At 43.6% G+C, this 20320-nt stretch overlaps 1 protein-coding gene across 1 annotated transcript; it reads right to left on the bottom strand.

Annotated features, from left to right (window-relative positions):
- Nucleotides 1–16621: 16621 nt before the first annotated feature.
- LOC123346779 (olfactory receptor 10A2-like) lies at nt 16622–17575 on the bottom strand. Its single transcript, XM_044984239.1, has one exon. It carries the CDS (start codon nt 17573–17575, stop codon nt 16622–16624), a length of 954 nt encoding a protein of 317 aa, XP_044840174.1.
- Nucleotides 17576–20320: the final 2745 nt, after the last annotated feature.

Genomic DNA, 20320 nt, shown 5'->3' with positions numbered 1-20320 from the left:
TCAGTTTTACTAGATAGTCTGCAGTCAATCAGGAAGTAAGGGAGGGAATGGGAACAGGGAATGGGGGTGGGGAAATTGGAATAATGTTTTGCTAAGGCGCGGGGAATGGGAACAGGGACACAGGCAAGGCTCTGTGGTGTCAGAGCTGGGAAGGGGGACACTGAGGAATGAAACTGGAATCATGCTTGCTGGAAGTTCACCCCACTAAACATTGAATTGTTTGCACCTTCTGACTTTGGGTATTCTTGCTCTCTGTTCATGCAAGAATGACCAGGGAAGTGAGTAAGTGAAGGAATAAGCCCTCTAACAACAAGGTAAAGGCTCAGTCAACATACACGATCCTGTGCCTTCAGCTGACATAAAGATGCCACCTCCACAACTTCTCCTTTTATACATTAATAGAAACAAATTACATATTACACCCCAGACGTTCTTAATTACCAGCCCTACAACTTGTACCTGCTGGGTCAAACAAAACATCCTCAGCCATTATCCTGTCCTCCCCTCCTTATTTTACGAGGGGTCAGTGTGCTCCTGTATCATCTCTTGGAAATTTGTTTATGAGGTTATTTGAAAGCTCCGGGTGTTCTTGTACTATCCTCTCCAGTCAGGAATGTGCTTACTTGGGAAGTCAATACCTGGTGTGCTATTATTCTGCCAAGGTCAGGTCTACTTTGTTTTGCAGCCTTTTGTTCATACTATTAGACTCATAGACTCATAGACTTTAAGGTCAGAAGGGACCATTATGATCATCTAGTCTGACCTCCTGCATAAAGCAGGCCACAGAATCTTACCCATCCACTTCTATAACAATCCCCTAACCTATGTCTGAGTTATTGAAGTCCTCAAATTGTCGTTTGAAGACCTCAAGCTGCAGAGAATCCTCCAGTAAGTGACCCATGCCTCATGCTGCAGAGGAAGGCGAAAAACCTCCAGGGCCCCGGAGGAAAACTCCTTCCCAACCCCAAATATGGCGATCAGTTAAACCCTGGGCATGTGGGCAAGACTCACCGACCAGCACCCAGGAAAGAATTCTCTGCAGTAACTCAGATCCCATCCCATCTAACATCCTATCACAGACCACTGGGCATATTTACCTGCTGATAATCAAAGATCAATTGCCAAAATTAATTGCCAAAATTGGGCTATCCCATCATACCATCTCTTCCATAAACTTATCAAGCTTAGTCTTAAAGCCAGATAGGTCTTTTGCCCCCACTACTCCCCTTGGAAGGCTGTTCCAGAACTTCACTCCTCTAATGGTTAGAAACCTTTATCTAATTTCAAGTCTAAACTTCCTAGTGTCCAGTTTATACCCATTTGTTCTTGTGTCCACATTGGTACTAAGCTTAAATAATTCCTCTCCCTCCCTAATATTAATCCCTCTGATATATTTATAAAGAGCAAGCATATCCCCCTCAACCTTCTTTTGGTTAAGCTAAACAAGCCAAGCTCTTTCAGTCTCCTTTCATAAGTCAGGTTTTCCGTTCCTCGGATCATCCTAGTAGCCCCTCTCTGAACCTGTTCCAGTTTGAATTCATCCTTCTTAAACATGGGAGACCAGAACTGCACACAGTATTCCAGATGAGGTCTCACCAGTGCCTTATATAACGGTACTAACACCTCCTTATCTTTGCTGAAAATAGCTCGCCTGATGCATCCTAAAACTGCATTAACTTTTTTAACGGCCATATCACATTGGCAGCTCATAGTCATCCTGTGATCAACCAATATTCCGAGGTCCTTCTCCTGCTCTGTTACTTCCAACTGATGTGTCCCCAATTTATAACTAAAATTCTTATTATTAATCCCTAAATGCATGACCTTGCACTTTTCACTATTGAATTTCATCCTATTACTATTACTCCAGTTTACAAGGTCATCCAGATCTTCCTGTATAATATCCCGGTCCTTCTCTGTGTTAGCAATACCTCCCAGCTTTATGTCATCTTCAAACTTTATTAGCACATTCCCGCTTTTTGTGCCAAGGTCAGTAATGAAAAGATTAAAAAAGATTGGTCCCAAAACTGATCCCTGAGAAACTCCACTAGTAACCTCCTTCCAGCCTGACAGTTCACCTTTCAGTACATCCCATTGTAGACTCCCCTTTAACCAATTCCTTCTCCACCTTTCAATTTTCATATTGATCCCCATCTTTTCCAATTTAACTAATAATTCCCCATGTGGAACTGTGTCAAATGCATTACTGAAATCGAGGTAAATTAGATCTACTGCATTTCCTTTGTCTAAATAATCTGTTACTTTCTCAAAGAAGGAGATCAGGTTGGTTTGGCACAATCTACCTTTTGTAAAACCTTGTTGTAATTTGTCCCAATTACCATTGACCTCAATGTCCTTAACTAGTTTCTCCTTCAAAATTTTTTCAAGACCTTACATACCGCAGATGTCAAACTAACAGGCCTATAGTTATTTGGATCATTTTTTTTCCCTTTCTTAAAAATAGGAACTATGTTAGCAATTCTCCAGTCATATGGTACAACCCCTGAGTTTACCGATTCATTAAAAATTCTTGCTAATGGGCTTCCAATTTCATGTGCCAGTTCCTTTAATATTCTTGGATGAAGATTATCTGGGCCCTCCGATTTTGTCCCATTAAGCTGATTGAGTTTGGCTTCTACCTCAGATGTGGTAATATTTACCTCCATATCCTCATTCCCATTTGTCATCCGTCCATTATCCCTAAGCTTTATTAAAGACTGAGGCAAAGTATTTATTTAGATATTGGACCATGCCTAGGTTATCCTTAACCTCCATTCCATCCTCAGTGCTTAGCGGTCCCACTTCTTCTTTCTTTGTTTTCTTCTTATTTATATGGCTATAGAACCTTTTACTATTGGTTTTAATTCCCTTTGCAAGGTCCAACTCTACATAGCTTTTAGCCTTTCTCACTTCATCCCTACATGTTCTGACCTCAATAAGGTAGCTTTCCTTGCTAATCCTGCCCATCTTCCACTTCTTGTAGGCTTTCTGCTTTTTCTTAATCACCTCTCGGAGATGCTTGCTCATCCAGCTTGGTCTACAACTCCTGCGTATGGTTTTTTTCCCCTTTCTTGGGTTGCAGGCTTCAGATAGTTTCTGCAGCTTTGACTTAAAGTAATTCCAGGCCTCCTCTGCCTTTAGATCCACAAGTTCTTCAGTCCAATCCACTTCCCTAACTAATTTCCTTAATTCTTTAAAGTTAGCCCTTTTGAAGTCAAAAACCCTAGTCCCAGATATATTTTTGTTTATCCTTCCATCTAGTTTGAACTGAATTATCTCATGATCACTCGAACCAAGGTTGTTATGTCTAGTGCTCTGGCAAGGCCTATACTGACTGCAGCTGAACCCTGCAGCCTTTGTCCTTCCCTTCACAGCCATCACATGATGTACTGAGGAAGAAAATATCCATCCAAATCATCAAGACTGAGTTTCTTCACCTGAGATTCTCTGATGTTCGGGAACTGCCAATTTTGCATTTTATAGTGTTTCTGTGGATTGACCTGGCAGCCCTGATGGGGAATCTTCTCATCATCACACGCATAGCCCTCAATCACCATCTTCACATGCCCATGTATTTCTTCCTGATGAATCAGTCCATCCTAGACCTTGTCTCAATCGCTATCATCATACCAAAATCTATGGCTAGTTCCCTCTTGAGCACCAGGGCCATTTTGTATTATGGATGTGTCACCCAAGTCTTTCTTTTCCTTTTCCTTGCTACAGCTGAGCTTCTCTTACTGATTGTCATGCCGTAGAACCGATAAGTCACTATCTGCCAACCACTGCACTGTGAGACATAGAGCTTGTGTCCAAATGGCAGCCAGTACCTGGATCAGTGCAGTTCTTAATTATGCACTGCACACTGGGAATACGTTTGCAATAATCTTCTGTGGAGACAGACATGGATCAGTTCTTCTGTGAAACCCCCAGCTCCTCAAACTTATTTGCGATGACTCATATCTCAGTGACACTGGGGCTTTCGCCTTTAGTGTGTACTTTGACTTAAGCTGCTTTGTTTTAATAATTGTGTTACACGTTCTGATCTTGAAAACAGTGCTGAGAATCCCCTCTGAGCAGGGTTGGCATAAAGCTTTCTTCATCTGCCTCCCTCACCTCATTGTGGTCTCTGTGTTGGTTTGCACTCCCAGATTTGCCTGTATTAAAGCCACCTCAAGCTCAATCTCAGGTGTGGATCTCACAGTGGCTGTTTTTTATTCCACAGTGTGTCCCATGATGAATCCCATCACTTATAGCATGAGGAAAAACTATATGGAAGCTGTCCTGTGGAAAATGATTGTGTCAAGGCTATTTTCTTTAAAATAAAATGGCCATATTTCTCCCATGACCATCATCTCATTCTGTTTCTTAAAAAAATATAATTAACTGTTGACATTATTGTCTCCATGAGAACATAACATGCAATCCGTTTATGCACACTGGGGAATTTTCACTGGTAAATATATAGAAAAACTCCACTCAGGTCAATGGAGTTACTATAAATTTACACTTACATAAATAAGATCAAAATCTATCTATCTGTTTATCTAAGAACATAAGAATGGTCATACTGGGTCAGACTAAAGGTCCGTCTAGCCCATTATCCTGTCTTTACACACTGGCCAATATCAGATGCTTCAGAGAGAATGAACAGAACAGGACAATTATTGAGTGACCCTTTCTGTGCTGTCCAATTCCAGCATCTGGCAGTCAGAGGCTTAGGGACACCCAGAGCACAGGGTTGCATTCCTGACCCTCTTGGTTAATAGCCATTACTGAACCTATCCTCAATGAACTTATCCCTGTCTAGCTATCCTTCCATCCACATAGATACCCCTCCATCTATTGATCAATCGATCAGTCTGAGGCTTTTGTACTGCCACCCATCACCATGGTATCAGAGCACTTTCCACATAAAATCAGTTACCATATCAAAGTCACATATGGGGTCTCTGGCTCTTCTCCTTTCTTCAGGGTGAGGAGTAAACATTCTGTCCCTGACGTGTCACCGAGGCCGGAGGAGCTCTCTGCCCCCACTACTGACCCAGGGCCGGAAAAGCTGTCAGCCTCTGCCAGGGCCATCGGGCTCCAGGTGTAAGCTGCTGCTCCCAGCGGCAGGGATCTTTTGCTATAATGAACCCCTGGCTTTAACGAACAAATGGCTTAGATCTTCAAGGGTTTGTTATAGCAAGGATGTACTGTATTTGGTTGGTTGGTTGATTTGTTTCTTTGTTCCACATGTTTTTGGAATATGTGGGTGGGGGTTTGGGTGGGCTAGATATGTTTGATTAGATGGGAGTATCCATTTGATATCATCAAGTAATGGATACTACCAGATCAGTCTGTGGATCAAGCACATGCCTCTCTTCCACTGGTTTGTGGTTCGCTAGCACAGACAGGGGCCTCCCTGATGAGGCTTAGGCATCTCTCTCTGAGCTAGCACACAATCCTCTGCTCGGCATCTCCCAGAGTCCTTAGAGTTAGAAAACTTTTCCTAATCTCTAACCTAAATCTCTCTTGCTGCAGATTCAGCCCATGACTTCTTGTCCTAAATTCAATGGACGTGGAGGACAATTGATCACCATCCTCTTTATAACAGACCATAACATAGTTGAAGACTGTTATCAGTTCCCCACTCAGACTTCTTTTCTCTTCCCAGTATGGCAACTGACACTGAGGAAATGATGAAAGAGTAGCAAAATCCCTTGTGCATATGCTAAACCATATGATGGGACACAAATACAATAAGGCTCAGAGCATCAAATCTATCAGATTCCCCAAATAGCTTTGAAAATTCCCTTCAATGGGACTGGACATCCAATTCACCTTGGCAGTTTTTACCAAGGCCAGTGCTGGATCCTCCATCGCCTGATGTCTTTAGATCAAGACTGAATGTCCTTCTGGAACATGTGTTCGTCAAACATAAATTATTGGGCTCAAGACAGACGTAAATGGGCTATGATCTATAGGAGGTCAGAAGACTCAGATTGAGTGAGCTAATGGTCCCTTCTGGCCTTAAATTCTATGAATATTCTGCAAAAGTTTCCATTGATGTGACCTAGGGTCCAGATCCCCTAGAGCAGTGGTCCCCAACCTTTTCATCTGCCGGTGCCAGATGAAGGACCGTGGCGGCGGTCGAGCATCCGCCGAAATGCCGCTGAATTTCAGTGGCATTACCAGGGCCACCCAGAGAATTCAGGGGGCCTGGGGCAAAGAAATTTTGGGGGCCCCGTCTATAAAAAAATTTCAATACTACATTTTCCTGGGGGCCCTTGTGGGGCCCACGACAAATTGCCCCACTTGCTCCCCTCCACAGGCGCCCCTGGGAAAAATAAACCTTCTGCATTTTGGCACAAACCCAGTTTTGAGAAAACTTCTTTACAAGGTATCACCGGTTCTCAGCATCAGCTAGTGCTAAAAGGCATAAAGCTCATTAAAAGGGTTGGACAAATATTTTCCATCAAAACTTTTTCTGTATCGAAAACTAGGGGTTTTTAAAAAGCAGAAAAAAATCATGGACAATGTCTGCTTTCCTTCAAAATTTGTTGTGGTTTTTTTAATTGAAAAGCTGAAATTAGTCTGCCAAAACCTGAATATGGTTTGAGGTTTCAGAAGTGTGTGGCCAAATATTTGCTGCTCGCTGTATTTGATTGTTTAAAGAAACAATAAAAAAATTCTGCTTAAAAAAAAATCCAAAACTTTTGTATCAGAGGGGTAGCCGTGTTAGTCTGGTTCTGTAGAAGCAGCAAAGAATCCTGTGGCACCTTATAAACTAATAGAAGTTTTGCAGCATGAGCTTTCGTGGGTGAATACCCACTTCTTCGGATGCAAGCAGAAGATGCTTGCATCCGAAGAAGTGGGTATTCACCCACGAAAGCTCATGCTGCAAAACTTCTGTTAGTCTATAAGGTGCCACAGGATTCCAAAACTTTTGAACTACCTCAGCTTGTAACCAAACACCTGAGCCCATCCAGGCAGAGATTTTTCCAGGTTTCTGATACTCTGCTGGCTTCCTTGACTCATATCTGTCTCCATAACTTTGGGTTCATTTAGGTTAGAACATAAGAACAGCCATACTGGGTCAAACCAAAGGCCATCCTGCCCAGTATCCTGTCTACTGACAACGGCCAATGCCAAGTGCCCCAGAGGGAGTGAACCTATCAGGTAATGGTCAAGTGATCTCGCTCCTGCCATCCATCTCCACTCTCTGAGAAACAGAGGCTAGGGACACCATTCTTTACCCATCCTGGCTAATAGCCATTAATGGACTTAATCTCCATGCATTTATCTGTTTCCTAGAGACTGACTCCATGTGGTCCCTCACAAACTGGAGACGGTTACTGTGGGTTTTTCTTTCCTATAGCTTATGTAAGTCCTCCACAAACTGAGCATTTGAGCTTGTTCCAGAATCTGGGATGAGCCTATGTTGTCAAAACTGAAATGCTCAAAATAGCACATGCATGTGAATGGACACAGGGTGCTAAAATTAAATTAATCCAGGGGTTCTCAAACTGGAGGTCAGGATCCCTCAGGAGGTCACGAGGTTATTACTGGGAGTCGTGAGCTGTCAGCCTCCACCTCAAACCCTGCTTTGCCTCCAGCATTTATAATAGTGTTAAATATATAAAAAAGTGGTTTCAATTTATAAAGGGCGGGGGTCACATCAGAGGTTTGCTATGTGAAAGGGTCACCAGGACAAAAGTTTGAGAACCAATGAATTAACACCTCTGAAGCCTCAGGGAATGCAGGGGAGGGGCGTCTCCCTGGGTAGGGTTGGGAAGGATATTGCTCTTCTCATGTGATCCCTCCCCCCAGGCTAATTTTAAATGAAGCTACTACCCTCCCCTGACATGAATCTCCCTGTGGCACTGAAATTACATATACACTATAATTTGGCATTTGAGAAGTGAAAGGGATGGTAGCTGTAGACGGGTTGGACTCACCCCTGCGGCGCCTCCTGCTGGTGACTCTTGGAATTAGCTCTGTTCAGCACAGAGCGCCCTCTGCAGGCTGGTGTTCCGCCTGTCCTCAGGCCCCTGTGTCCCTCCCTGGACCCGGTGCCCTTTTACATGGGGGTGCTGCCCCCTGGCAGTAAACCCTTTCTCTTAAGGTCTCCCATCCTTGAGGAACCCCCACCCTCTATCCCCACCTTGCCTCAATGTATGGCTGCTGCCAGTCATTGTCTAGCCCCACGTCCTGGGGCAGACTGCAATATCAGCCAACTCATCACTGGCAAGGAGGGTTTGGACCTTCTGCCTTGGCCTACCCCTGGTCTGCCCTCTGCAACTCCCAGTACCTGTTAGCCCTTCGCTAGGCCGCAGCCTGGGGCTTTCCAGGCTGGAGCTCCCCAGCTCCTCAGCCTTTCCCCAGCCCTGCTTCACTCAGGTATCCAGTCTCAAGCTCCCTGCAGCCAGGCCCTTCTCTCTCTGAAGGCAGAGAGAGACTGTCTGTGTTTCTAGCATCCCTGGCCTTCTTATAAGGCCCTGTGGCTCAGTTTGAGGCATGGCCCCAGCTGCAGCCACTTCCCCAATCAGCCCAGCCTAAAGGCTGCTTTCTCCAGCCTCGGCCCCTTCCCAGGGCGGTTTTTAACCCCTTCAGGGCCAGAGCAGGGATCCACCCTGCTACATAGCTCTAATGGAAAACCTAACAGCTTGGCTATTCTGCAAGCCTCAAACTGCTGAATGAGCTTTAGGGTAGGGAGGGCTGTGCCTCCCAAACAGCCTGGCCCTGTCCCCTATCTGACCCCCACCCACTTCCTGCCCCCAACTGCCCCCCTCAGAATCCCTGACCCATCCTGCTCCTTGTCCCCTCACCATCCCCTAGAGACCCCACCACTCCAACCACCACCCTGGGACCCCACCCCTGCTCCCTGTCTGCCCCAACCCCTAGCCACCCCCCCTAGAATGCCCATAATCCACCCCCCCATTCCCTGACCAGCCCCCCAACCTCTGCCCCCTCCCTGTGCCCTGACTGTCCCCAGGACTCCCTGCCCCTTAGCCAACCCCCTGGCCCCAGCCTCTTACCCCGGGCTCTCTCCTCACCCAGAGCCTCAGCGCCTCAGCTGAACAGCTGCAGCATGTCTCCGGCGGGGCCTGAGCCCCGCCCCGCTCAGAACCGCGTGGTGAGGGGGCGGAGCTGGGAGCTCATGCCGAGTGGAAGGAGCAGAGCTCAGCCTGGAGCTCGCAGCCCTGCCCCTCACCAAACGGCTCTGAGTGGGGCGAGGCTCAGGGGCCCCGCCGGAGACACACTGCATCACTCTCTGAGGATGCCGCTTCATGCGCTAAGGCTCCAGGAGAGGGGCGGAGGTGGGAGCCTCCGCTCTTCTCTTGGGGGCCCCTGCGGAGCACGGAGCCCGGGGCAAATTGCCCCCTTTGCCCCTCCCTCTGGGTGGCCCTGATTATCACTGTGTAGAACAGGGAAAGGAACCTGTCCCAGTCCAGGGAATAGCTGGATATGAGTTGTAATTACATAATGCTGGCAGAGCAGTAGAAGAGCGCCATTATGATGAGGTGAGAGGAACAGGTGGAGAAGGCTTACAACTGCCCGCCACCAATGGCATCTTCAGGATGGTGCCTAAATATTGAGGCATTGCTATGTTGAGAATTGCAACACCTGCCTGATTTAGGTCTCTAAGTCTCATTTTCAAAAGAAATTTAGGCACTTAGGAGACAAAATCTCATTTACAGTCACAGGGATTTAGGCTCCTTAGTGCCTTACTCCATTCTGAAAATGAGACTTAGGCCCCTCAATCAGTTAGGCTGACCACAGCATCATCTAATACCTTTAACATTATTAGGGACAGATTTTCAAAGGTATTTATTTAGGTACCTAAAGATGCAGATAGATGCCTACTGGGATTTACAAATGTAGCTAGGTCAATGGGAGTTAGGTGTCTAAACTGCTTAAGTATTTCTGAAAGTCTCATTAGGCACCTATCTGCATACTGAGGCATCTAAACACCTTTTCAAATCTGGCTGTTGTGCCTCATTGCTCCATCTTTAAAACTGAAATTATAGCATTTCCCTACTGCACAGCGGCAGTGTGAGGTTAAATCCATTAAAGATTGTGAGGTGCTCAGCTACCAGGGTAATGGGGCCAGATAGGGGCCTATCATAGATATATAACCCTTAATGTGTTTCACTGTCGACATAAAATAATTGAGTTGGAGACATTTACAGTCAATCAAATTCCTTTAATCAATGGAACCTTCTTCTCCCCACCATTCTCCAGAAAGCACCCTTCACCTCTGTCGGAGAAAAACTCAGTTCTCGCTTTTCGTTTGGGTGCAGCAAAATCAAATACTTTATTCTTTTCTCTAGTAATTACAATAGAGGGAGGGAGTGCCCTAGGACACAGGGTTGCCCCAGTCCCGGACAGGTCTCTCAACAGGTAAACAATTACAGCAAGCATTTATACCTTTGTTGCAGACAATAACAAGCAATAATACAGACAATAATGTGCAACAGCTGCATTTTGTTTATACATAAGCCATCCTGCTATCTTATTTTTCTCACTTCTAGGAGTCGCCAGTCTACATATTTGGTTATCAGTTGCAAGGTCGTAATAACTTCTTACACAGTTTCTTTTCCCTCTCGCGTCACACCATCCTCGCTTCTACAAGTCTCACGTCATTAGGGTTACAGTGTGGCCTAACTCTTGCTAACTGCTAGCCTGACTCTTGCTAACTGACTGCCATGCATTAAGATCCCCTTCAAATCCTTGTTAATTCTTTCCCTACTTCCACACTCCCCCCTTTTGTACTTCTCGTACAACAGATATTTTCAAATCTCTATTTGCATTAAACCATGAATTTCAGATTCTACATCAGATGTTTCAACCTTAGGGGTTTTCATTGGTTGTAATGACAATGCATGATTAGCATGGACATGAAAGGTATTACTATTATTACGTCTTTAACAACAATAACATAATCCTAAACTAACTAACAACACTACAGACAATAACATTCCCATAGCAATAATATAATGGGGTTGTTGTACAGTTTTGGTTACAAAGCACAATACATCACACTTAGTACATAAAGTAAACATTCTATAAGCTGTATGAAAGGCATACTTTCCAGTAAATGATATGATTGCCTGCAGCAGTGGTAAGATTAATATGTATATCTTGCAATGTGGTGGCTTTAACATACACACAGCTATCATTAACTTAAAAAAAATAGGTGTCCTGTCAGGATAGTTCCTTGTCCTCTACCCTTCCAGAAAACGTTATCATGAACAGTGACAACTTCCCCTGGCTTCAGTTCCGGATACACTGAAGCTGTGGTGGTTCTAACGGCCAAAATGTCCATTGACTCCCTATTCTTATCCAAAATGTCAGGTGTAATTCTAGGGACACTGACTATAAATCTGTTAGGTATACCAGGTGGTCTAATTTCCCAGATGTCTCGGTAAATAATCCAGTCCCACATTCATTCTCCCCATGGACCCGTCAGGATTCAGTATGTGGGAGCCCACACCCCCCTAACTGGTCCATATGATTGGAAGGAGCACTGTAAATATTCACACTTCCACCCAGAAAGTGTCCAAGTATGTCTCTATGACCACAGATCAGATGGTACTCCTGATGTGTCTGTAAGGGCAGTGGGCAAAATCTGGACTAGATCCCACTGCAGTGCCTTCCCAGCCTCAGTGATATTCAATACCATCTCTTTCAGTAACTTCTGGGTCATAGAACTAAGGGTGGAAATGACATGTAACTCACCAACTCCAGCCTGTACTTGGGTTAGCTGAGCTCCAGAAATAAGGCTAGTGGCCTTTTCTAGCTGGCCCAATTTCTCATCATGTTCTTGGCTTTTAAGAATATTCCAAATGGCAGCTGCATGATTGGCCCCAGCCCACAGGGATCTGGTCAGGTCCCTCTTCTTCCAGAGGAAATAACCCTCTGTTGTGCTAATCTAATAGCAGCCCTTTGTGAGCAATTTGGGTATGTAGAAGTGATCTGAAAACTAGATAAGGGTAATGTCATTTAAAATCCAATTAGGGAGGGCAATGTATGCTGAAGGATTTATCCAAAACACAAGTTGCAACCTGTAGAATAAACCCCCAAATCCAATTAATACCACATTCCCAAGCATGGGTCCCACAAATTTCTTCCTGCCAGTGTATACTTTTTTGTTTCTTCACCAGGGTCAGTTCTTAATGTCCATTTTGGTCAGGAATTCCTGGACTTTGGCAATGTCAGTGGAGTGAGTGTTTCTTCTCCTTTCCCGAAACAGTTGTGGTTCAGCATCTTACAGGGGAGAGGTTACCAGCACATCACCCTGTAATGGTTTTGCTTCTTCTACAAAAATTCAAAGGCACAGTAGATCTGTCAGTGGACAAGGGAGAGGTTACTAGCACTTCACCTTGTCCTTTTTCCCTGCTGTCCAGAAGGCACAGTAGAGCTAGAAGAAGGAATAGGCTAATCATCAGTAGAAGAATTCTCCCGAGGTGGAGGGGTCTTTTTGCAGTGAGACGCATGGGTTCAGGCAGGTAGTCCTTGACACTTCACAGCAGTGTTGGTGGTTAACAGGACTTGGAAAGGGCCTTTCCAGCGTGGAGCCAAGGCAGTCTTTCTGTCATAGGTCTTCCCCCCCCACTTGGAGCTTTTGGGTTCCAAGATGGGGACCTGCATGGGCTCCTCTAAACTAATCCTAGTCTAGATCCGGTTCTGCTGCCACCAGTTAAATTTAAAGTGGGTAACACACTGCCTGTCCCCCAAACTTCCCCTGGGGAACCCAGATTCAAACCCCTTGAATCTCACCAGAGAGAGAAACAGCCAGTTCCCCTCCTCCCCTTCCCTCTCTCCAGCCTGCTCCGGAGAGATTATACACCGAGTCAAATCCTTGACTCAACAGAAAGAGGGACTCATCTCCCCCTCCCCTTGAAAATGCAAACAAGAGAAGAATCAATCAAGTCCTAAAAAGAAAAGAGTTTATTAAAAGAACAAAAAGAAAGTACACTATCTCTGTAATACCAGGATGGAACAATACACAGGGTCTAACTTATAAACCTGGAGAGATTTCCCCCTCCCCCTTTCTTTCTCAGTAAAAGCAAAGTAACAGCAACAGAAATAAAGATATTCCTTCAGCAAAATACACAATTGAAAATGTAGAAATAAACTTATAATACTAGTTCACCTGTTTAACACTTACTAGCCTAAATAGATGAACAATATTGCAGGTGTCTGGACTCCCTTAGCTCCAAAGAGAGACTCAACTCAAAAAAAAACACAGAAAAAAACTTCCCTCCACAGAGATTTGAAATTATCTTGTCCCTGATTGGTCCTCTGGTCAGGTGTTCATCAGGTACTGCTTGTTAACCCTTTACAGGTAAAAGAGACCTTTACCCTTAACTAACTGTTTATGACACTTTCGTTGATGGATCTTTATGTAGACCCAGTCTCCTGGTTCCAACGAGTGGCAAGGTTGCACAGGATCCTTCGGTAGTGCTTCCTTCACCTGTGTATAAAAAGACTTAACACATTTCATTAGTGCCTGACAATACTTAAGCATTATGTCATCCATCAAATGAATGTCCATCTGAGCTAGGGTTAGTGGGGGTGCAGCTGGTAGTCGCATTGGGCGTCCTGTCAAAATTTCATGAGGGCTGAGTCCAGTCTTTCGATTGGGAATGGCTCTCATACTCATCAGTGCCAAAGGAAGGGCATCTGTCCACTTTAAGTTTGTCTCAGCACAAATCTTGGCCAGTTTATTTTTTAAAATCCCGTTCTGGCGTTCCACTGTCCCAGCAGACTGTGGGTGGTGAGGGCAGTGAAGGTTGTGCTGGATCTGCAAAGCTGCACATAACTCCTTTACAATCTGTCCAGTAAAATGAGTTCCACGATCACTATTGATACTCACAGCGATGCCAAAATGTGGTACAAAATCTTTAAGCAGAAGTTTCACAACAGTCCTGGCATCTGCTTTCTTGCAGGGAAAAGCTTCAACCCAATTGGTAAATACATCAACTAAAACTAATACATATTCATAACCACAACATTTAGACATTTGAATAAAATCAATCTGAATATTTACAAAAGGTCCCCAAGGAGGAGGGTGGGCTGCCCGCTTAGCTTTAACAGCTTTACCAATGTTGTGCTGTTGACAAATCACACAGTGTTGACAGTAGGAATGTGCTACAGAAGGGAAACTGGGTGCACACCAATCTCAGTTAACTGCAGCAACCATCCCCCCATTTTCCTTGGTTGTCAGCCGAACTCTTAGCTGTGAGCGGTGTCCTTGACTGGGGCCAGTGTCTTATCTTTAGCCTGAGCTTGTTAGCTATTTTCTTCAGTTAATTCATTTTGTTCTTTTTCCTTCTTTCCTTCTTGGCTTCTTTTAACCTACAAAGGAACTTCCACTCTTCACTCATACACCTTTTTCCAACCATGAACACATAAACATTGCCGTTATACAGTACATTAGTCTTATTATTCAATGTATGCCACATATACCCTTCCACTAAAATAACTTTATTACAGAACTTTGGAACAACAAGCCAGGACAATTGTTTCCCTACTTCCACACCTCCTTGTTCCTCAGGCAGTAGACGATGGGGTTTAGCATGGGCATGAGGTCCATGTAGGGCAGAGAGAAACTTGTCTGTGTCTGGTGAGTAGAAGGAATTTGGCTTCAGATACATAATGGCACCAGAGCCATAGAACAGCATCACCACCATGAGGTTGAAGAAGCAGGACGAGAAGGACTTCCTTCTGCCTTCCTCCGAGCACATCCTTAGGATGGTGGAGACGATGCAGAAGTAGGACATGAGGATCAGCAAGAAGGGGCAGGTGACAAAGAACAGAACACTGCCTCACCTATTTTGGCTTGAAGCCCAGGAAAGGGTTCCAAAGCAGACCATGTTGAGATATTGGAGTATTGGTTTGGATCTTGGTCAACCTACCGAAGGCCAGGACTACTTAGATCAATAGGAAGCCAGAACAACCAGTTTCTTGCAGTATTGGGACCTTTGTATGTAGCTGTAGAAGAAATGTTCTCTTTGCTAGGAAACAGATTGTTACCTTTTCTTTCTTTGCTCCTCCTGATGTATAAAAAATTGTTTCTAGATAATAGTTTGGGAAAGGGGAACTATGGGAGATACTTACTCTTTCTGAGATTCTGCTGTTGCTTGTACTTTGTTTGGGTAGAAGGTAAACACATAATATACAGACATATAAACCTGGACTAGATGAAATTTTCTATGATAGATCTTGTGTAACCTTAACTCTGCCACCTTGTGTGATAGAGTGTGATCCTTTATGTGATAAGGAATATATAACCTTCATTCTGACTTCTTAAGCAAGGCACAATGTGCAACTTTAACTCTGCACTCAGTGATAAATAGAGAAGAGACAGGGCTCAGTGGTAATGGATATAAAACTGAATATTAAGTGTGGCTGCTGGATACAGATAGATCCTGTGGTTCTCTAAGGCTCTCTAGGTCCCAGACTCTCTCTCGAAACATGTGCATCCAAATTTCACGCCACAGGATCTCCTTGAATCTTGGGATGGAGTAAGTATTGATGGAATAGAGAGACCTCTGATGATGTGCACAATGCTGGATCTCCAGAATTAATGAATTCACTCTTTTTGTCTCTCCAACATAATTTTCAATGTGGTTACATCACTATCCAGCTTTCAGATCTACAGCTGTGGTGTCACACCAGATTTACCCTGCTTTCACTCATTGATTTCAGTGGCCATACTCTAGAATTATACAAATCTATGTGAGCTCAGAAGTTGGACCAGAAAGGAAGTGTGATGCAGTGGTTATGGTGTTAGTCTGTTCTGCCACAGATTTCTTGTGTGACCATGGGAAAATAACATAGACCCAGGTTTTGAAAGGTATTTAGATATTTAAATCAATGGGTGTTAGGACTTTTGAAAATCCCACTACACACCTAAATACCTTTAAATACCTTGACCCTTGAGTAAAAATTTTAAAAGGACACCAGTCCCTGATTTTTTAAAGTATTTAGGCATTGTTGTGTTCACAGTTGCAATGCCTAACTGATTTAGGAGCCTAAGTCTCTTTTTCAAAAGGATTTAGGCACTTAGTAGATAAAATCTCATTTACAGTCACAGGGATTTAGTCTTCTAAGTGCCTCATTCCCTTTTGAAAATGAGACAGGCACCTAAATCTGTTGGGCTGACCACAGCATCATCTAATACCTTTAACAATCTTAGGGACAGATTTTCAAAGGTATTTATTTAGGTACCTAAAGATGCAGATAGATGCCCACTGAGATTTACAAATGTAGCTAGGTCAATGGGAGTTAGGTGCCTCATTAGGCACCTATCTGCATACTGATGAACCCCAAAATCCAATTAATACCACATTCCCAAGCATGGGTCCCACAAATTTACTGATGAACCTGAACACCTTTTCAAATCTGGCCATTGTGATTCATTGCTCCATCTTTAAAACTGAAATTATAGCATTTTCCTACTTCACAGAGGCAGTGTGAGGTTAAATCCATTAAAGATTGTGAGGTGCTCAGCTACCATGATAATGGGTCCAGATAAGAGCCTAACATAGATATATAGCCCTAAATATGTTTCACTGTTGACGTAAAAGAATTGAGATGGAGAGATTTACAGTCAATCATATTCCTTTATTCAACAGAATCTTCTTCTCCCCACCATTCTACAGAATGCTCCCTTCACCACTTTGTTCCTCAGGCTGTAGATGATGGGGTTTAGCAAGGGCGTGATGACCGTGTAGGACAGAGAGAGAAACTTGTCCGTGTCTGGTGAGTAGGAGGAATTGGGCTTCAGATACATAATGCAAGCAGAGCCAAAGAACAGTGTAACTACCATGAGGTGTGAGGAGCAGGTGGAGAAGGACTTCCTCCTGCCCGCCCCGGAGGGCATCCTCAGGATGGTGGAGATGATGGAGACATAGGACATGAGAGTCAGCACAAAGGGGAAGGTGACAAAGAGCAGAGCCGCCATGAAGACAGCCATTTGATTGTGGGAGGTGTCCCCACAAGCCAGCTTCAGCAGTGGAGGGATGTCACAGAAGAAATGATTAATCTTGTGGGATCTGCAGAAGGGTAGGGTGAACACCATGCTGGTGAGACCAAAGGACACGAGGAAACTACTGAGCCAGGATCCAGCAGCCAGTCCAGTGGACACCTTCCTGTTCATAACCATGGGGTAATGCAGAGGCTTGCATATTGCGGCATAGCGATCATAGGCCATGGACGCCAGGAGAAAACACTCTGACCCACCCAGGAAAAAGGTGAAATAGGTTTGCACAGCACAGCCAATGAAAGAGATGGTTTTATCCCCAGAGAACAGATTCCAAAGCATCTTGGGGACATTGACTGATGTGTAGCACATCCCCAGGAAAGACAGGTTCCTGAGGAAGAAATACATGGGGGTATGAAGGGCTGGGTCAGCCAATGTGAGGACAATGATTAGAAAGTTTCCAGGCAAGGTGACTATGTAGGTGACCAGAAACACTGAAAAATATAAATGCTGCAGGCTGGGAATGTCAGAAAAGCCCAGGAGAATTAATCTAGTGATTGTCGTGCTGTTTCTTCCAAATGTTTCTTTGCTATTTTTCATCCTAAAGAAGAAAAGGAAACAATAGGTTGTCACAGAATACTTTCCCCCTCTCCACCATCCTCCTCTGTCATACAATTTTTCCAGATAATCTGAGTCTTTCTGTGAATTTTAGGAAGCTAAGAATTTTGTCTTTTTACAATTTGCTGCAACCAATGCTATACCAAATGGAATAAAAGCCAGCAGGATCTTATTAAAGGGGAGAAGGCAAAATGCCGTATTTATTGTGAATACAAAAAGTATCAGAATAAGCAATCAGTTATAGCTATAACATTTCATTCTCTCACACATTCATTCATTCATTCATTCACACAAAGTTCTGCAAGATAGTTATAGTTACCAGCCTGGAGCTTGCTCGTGACACGTCACTGGCCAGGTAGCCTGAACAGGAGGATGGACTCAAGTCTTAGTTGTGCACCTGATGCTCCTGGAGGATGGTGGCAGAACCTGACTCAAAGTTCTCAGTCTCTAGGTTCTGTTTTTATAGGACTTTATCCCTATACCAGTCTATGGAATCTGCTTTATCATGCTCCTTTTACGTTTGAAGTGATAGTCAATCAATCTGGCCCTTGAATTTCAAAGGAGCTACAACGGTGTAGCAGAGTACAAGTAATTAAGACATATAGGGTGACTGAAAAAATTGGAGTAGTGGAGTACAAGTAATCAATACCTACAGGATGTGTGAGAATCAAGCTAAGTTGTCCCGAGTTGGTCATCCAAAAGTGGAGGCACTTAATATCTGTGGTAATTTGTGTCAGGGCTCATAAAGCATGGATTGTACAATGCATAGTAACTGATATATAGTAAAGGGAAATTAGGTAATAATTGGAGATATACCAATCTCCTAGAACTGGAAGAGACCTTGAAAGGTCATCTAGTCCAACCTGCTGCCTTCACTAGCAGGACCAAATTCTGCCCCAGATCTTTAAGTGGCCTTCTCAAAGATTTAACTCATAACCCTAGGTTTAGCAGACCAATGCTCAAACCACTGAGCTATCCCCGCTCCCCTGATATGATTAGAAAAGGAAAATAGAATTACCACTGACCTGAATAGAAAAGGATGTGAATCAAACCCTGGATTGCAAAAAGCCTAAGATGCCAAGTGTTTGAAATGAGTCCTAACTCATACTGTCCAAATCTATACCTGAGATCTTACCACCCCCATGTTTGAGGTGTCTGAAATTCAAATCCAACTTAAAGATCAAATGTTTGCAACTGCTCTCTATCTTCAAATGACTGAAAAAGCAGCAATTTTGTTATGGGAAAAAGACCTTCTAATATGGATATTCTTATTATTTATATATGTATTTCTTAAGGACCAACAATATGCTTGGTACTTTGCACAACTAAATTACCAATATATGAATCACTGGAATAATAACTCAAAAACTGCAACAAGCCACATGCCTACAGATCCCTGCATGGAATGATCACATTTGCAGATTCCACACCACAGTGATATGTGCAAAGCTAAGGCAGACTTCTCACCAAATATAGAATTGGGGATCACAGACTGGGAGCCACAAAAAAGTTAAAACACATAGAGTAGTGATGAAATATTGAATGGGGGGAGAGACTGGATTGATCCAAAATCAAAAAAAAATTGCAATTTTTTCAGTGAACTGAAGAGGTAAAAAATGTTCATTTTAGGTCAAACAAAATATTTAGTTTCACCCAAAATGAAACATTTCACTTCATTTTTTAGAGGTCCTCATTACTGTTTTAAAAACACAAAATGGAAGTAAATTTGAAATTAAAAGTCATTCCAAATTGAAAAATCAAAATGTTTCATTTAGAAAATGTCAAAACAAAATGTTTTCAATTTTTCAGTATTCTTTTTTTCAGCTACAACAATTTGCTGAATTCAACCTGAATTCATGAACTATTTTGCTTCACCTGAGTACGCAGTTTTCAGTGGGAAGAAGTTTCACCTGAAAAAAATTCACTCAGCTCTGGCAGTCATTATGCAGCCTATGTGACACATGAGAGATTGTGATGGAGAGACGCTTTCATCTCCAATGCACCAAATATGAGAGACAGCAAGAGATTCTGCAAACTATCACGAACCATAAAAGACATCCTATCAAAAGCAAGGTGGAAAAAGTATTCCCAAACTCTGGGAGCAAGGCAGAGACAACTTGCCACCTACCCAACAAGCAGTGGGTACAGAGCAGATGATTATGAGAAAGGGACACAGCGGATCATACTCCAAATCAAAGCTAATATGAAGATTATTTTTCCCCCTGAGGAAAATTTAGATGAAAACAAAGACACTTTTATTACAGAATAAGAGCATCCAAACCAGGACTTAATCAGGAAAAACTATTCCAGAATAACCGTCTCCAGACACAACTGTGTAAATCTTTATGGGAGTGGGTGAATAAATAATCCCACTGCAGGCTTCTTGTGGTAGTAAGCACTGCCCTCTGAAATAAGGGATTGCAGGGCTTGATGCTTAAATGCTCGTAGAAGTAAGTGGCATTAAACAGTTGGAAGAAGGGCATGAACTTAAAATTGGAGAGTTTTGCACTTACTGAAATTCTGGAGCGTTTCTGTACAGTCCTCACCAACTAGCTGCACCAAGGACCACTTCCTCATGCACATCTGGAACAGAGGGTGTTGATCTCTTCACACGCTCCAAAGGATGCATTGCTTCATCAGACAGGATGGCAGTTTTTATTATTTATCTGCACTATCCCCTTTGGGAGCTGATCTCCCTAACATTTTGTAGTCTGAATAACTCCATGA

Source organism: Mauremys mutica, chromosome 12 (genome assembly GCF_020497125.1).
Source record: "Mauremys mutica isolate MM-2020 ecotype Southern chromosome 12, ASM2049712v1, whole genome shotgun sequence".
Taxonomy (NCBI): Eukaryota; Metazoa; Chordata; order Testudines; family Geoemydidae; genus Mauremys; species Mauremys mutica.
Note: the sequence above shows the minus strand (reverse complement) of the source record. Positions and strands in the feature narration are given on the sequence as shown.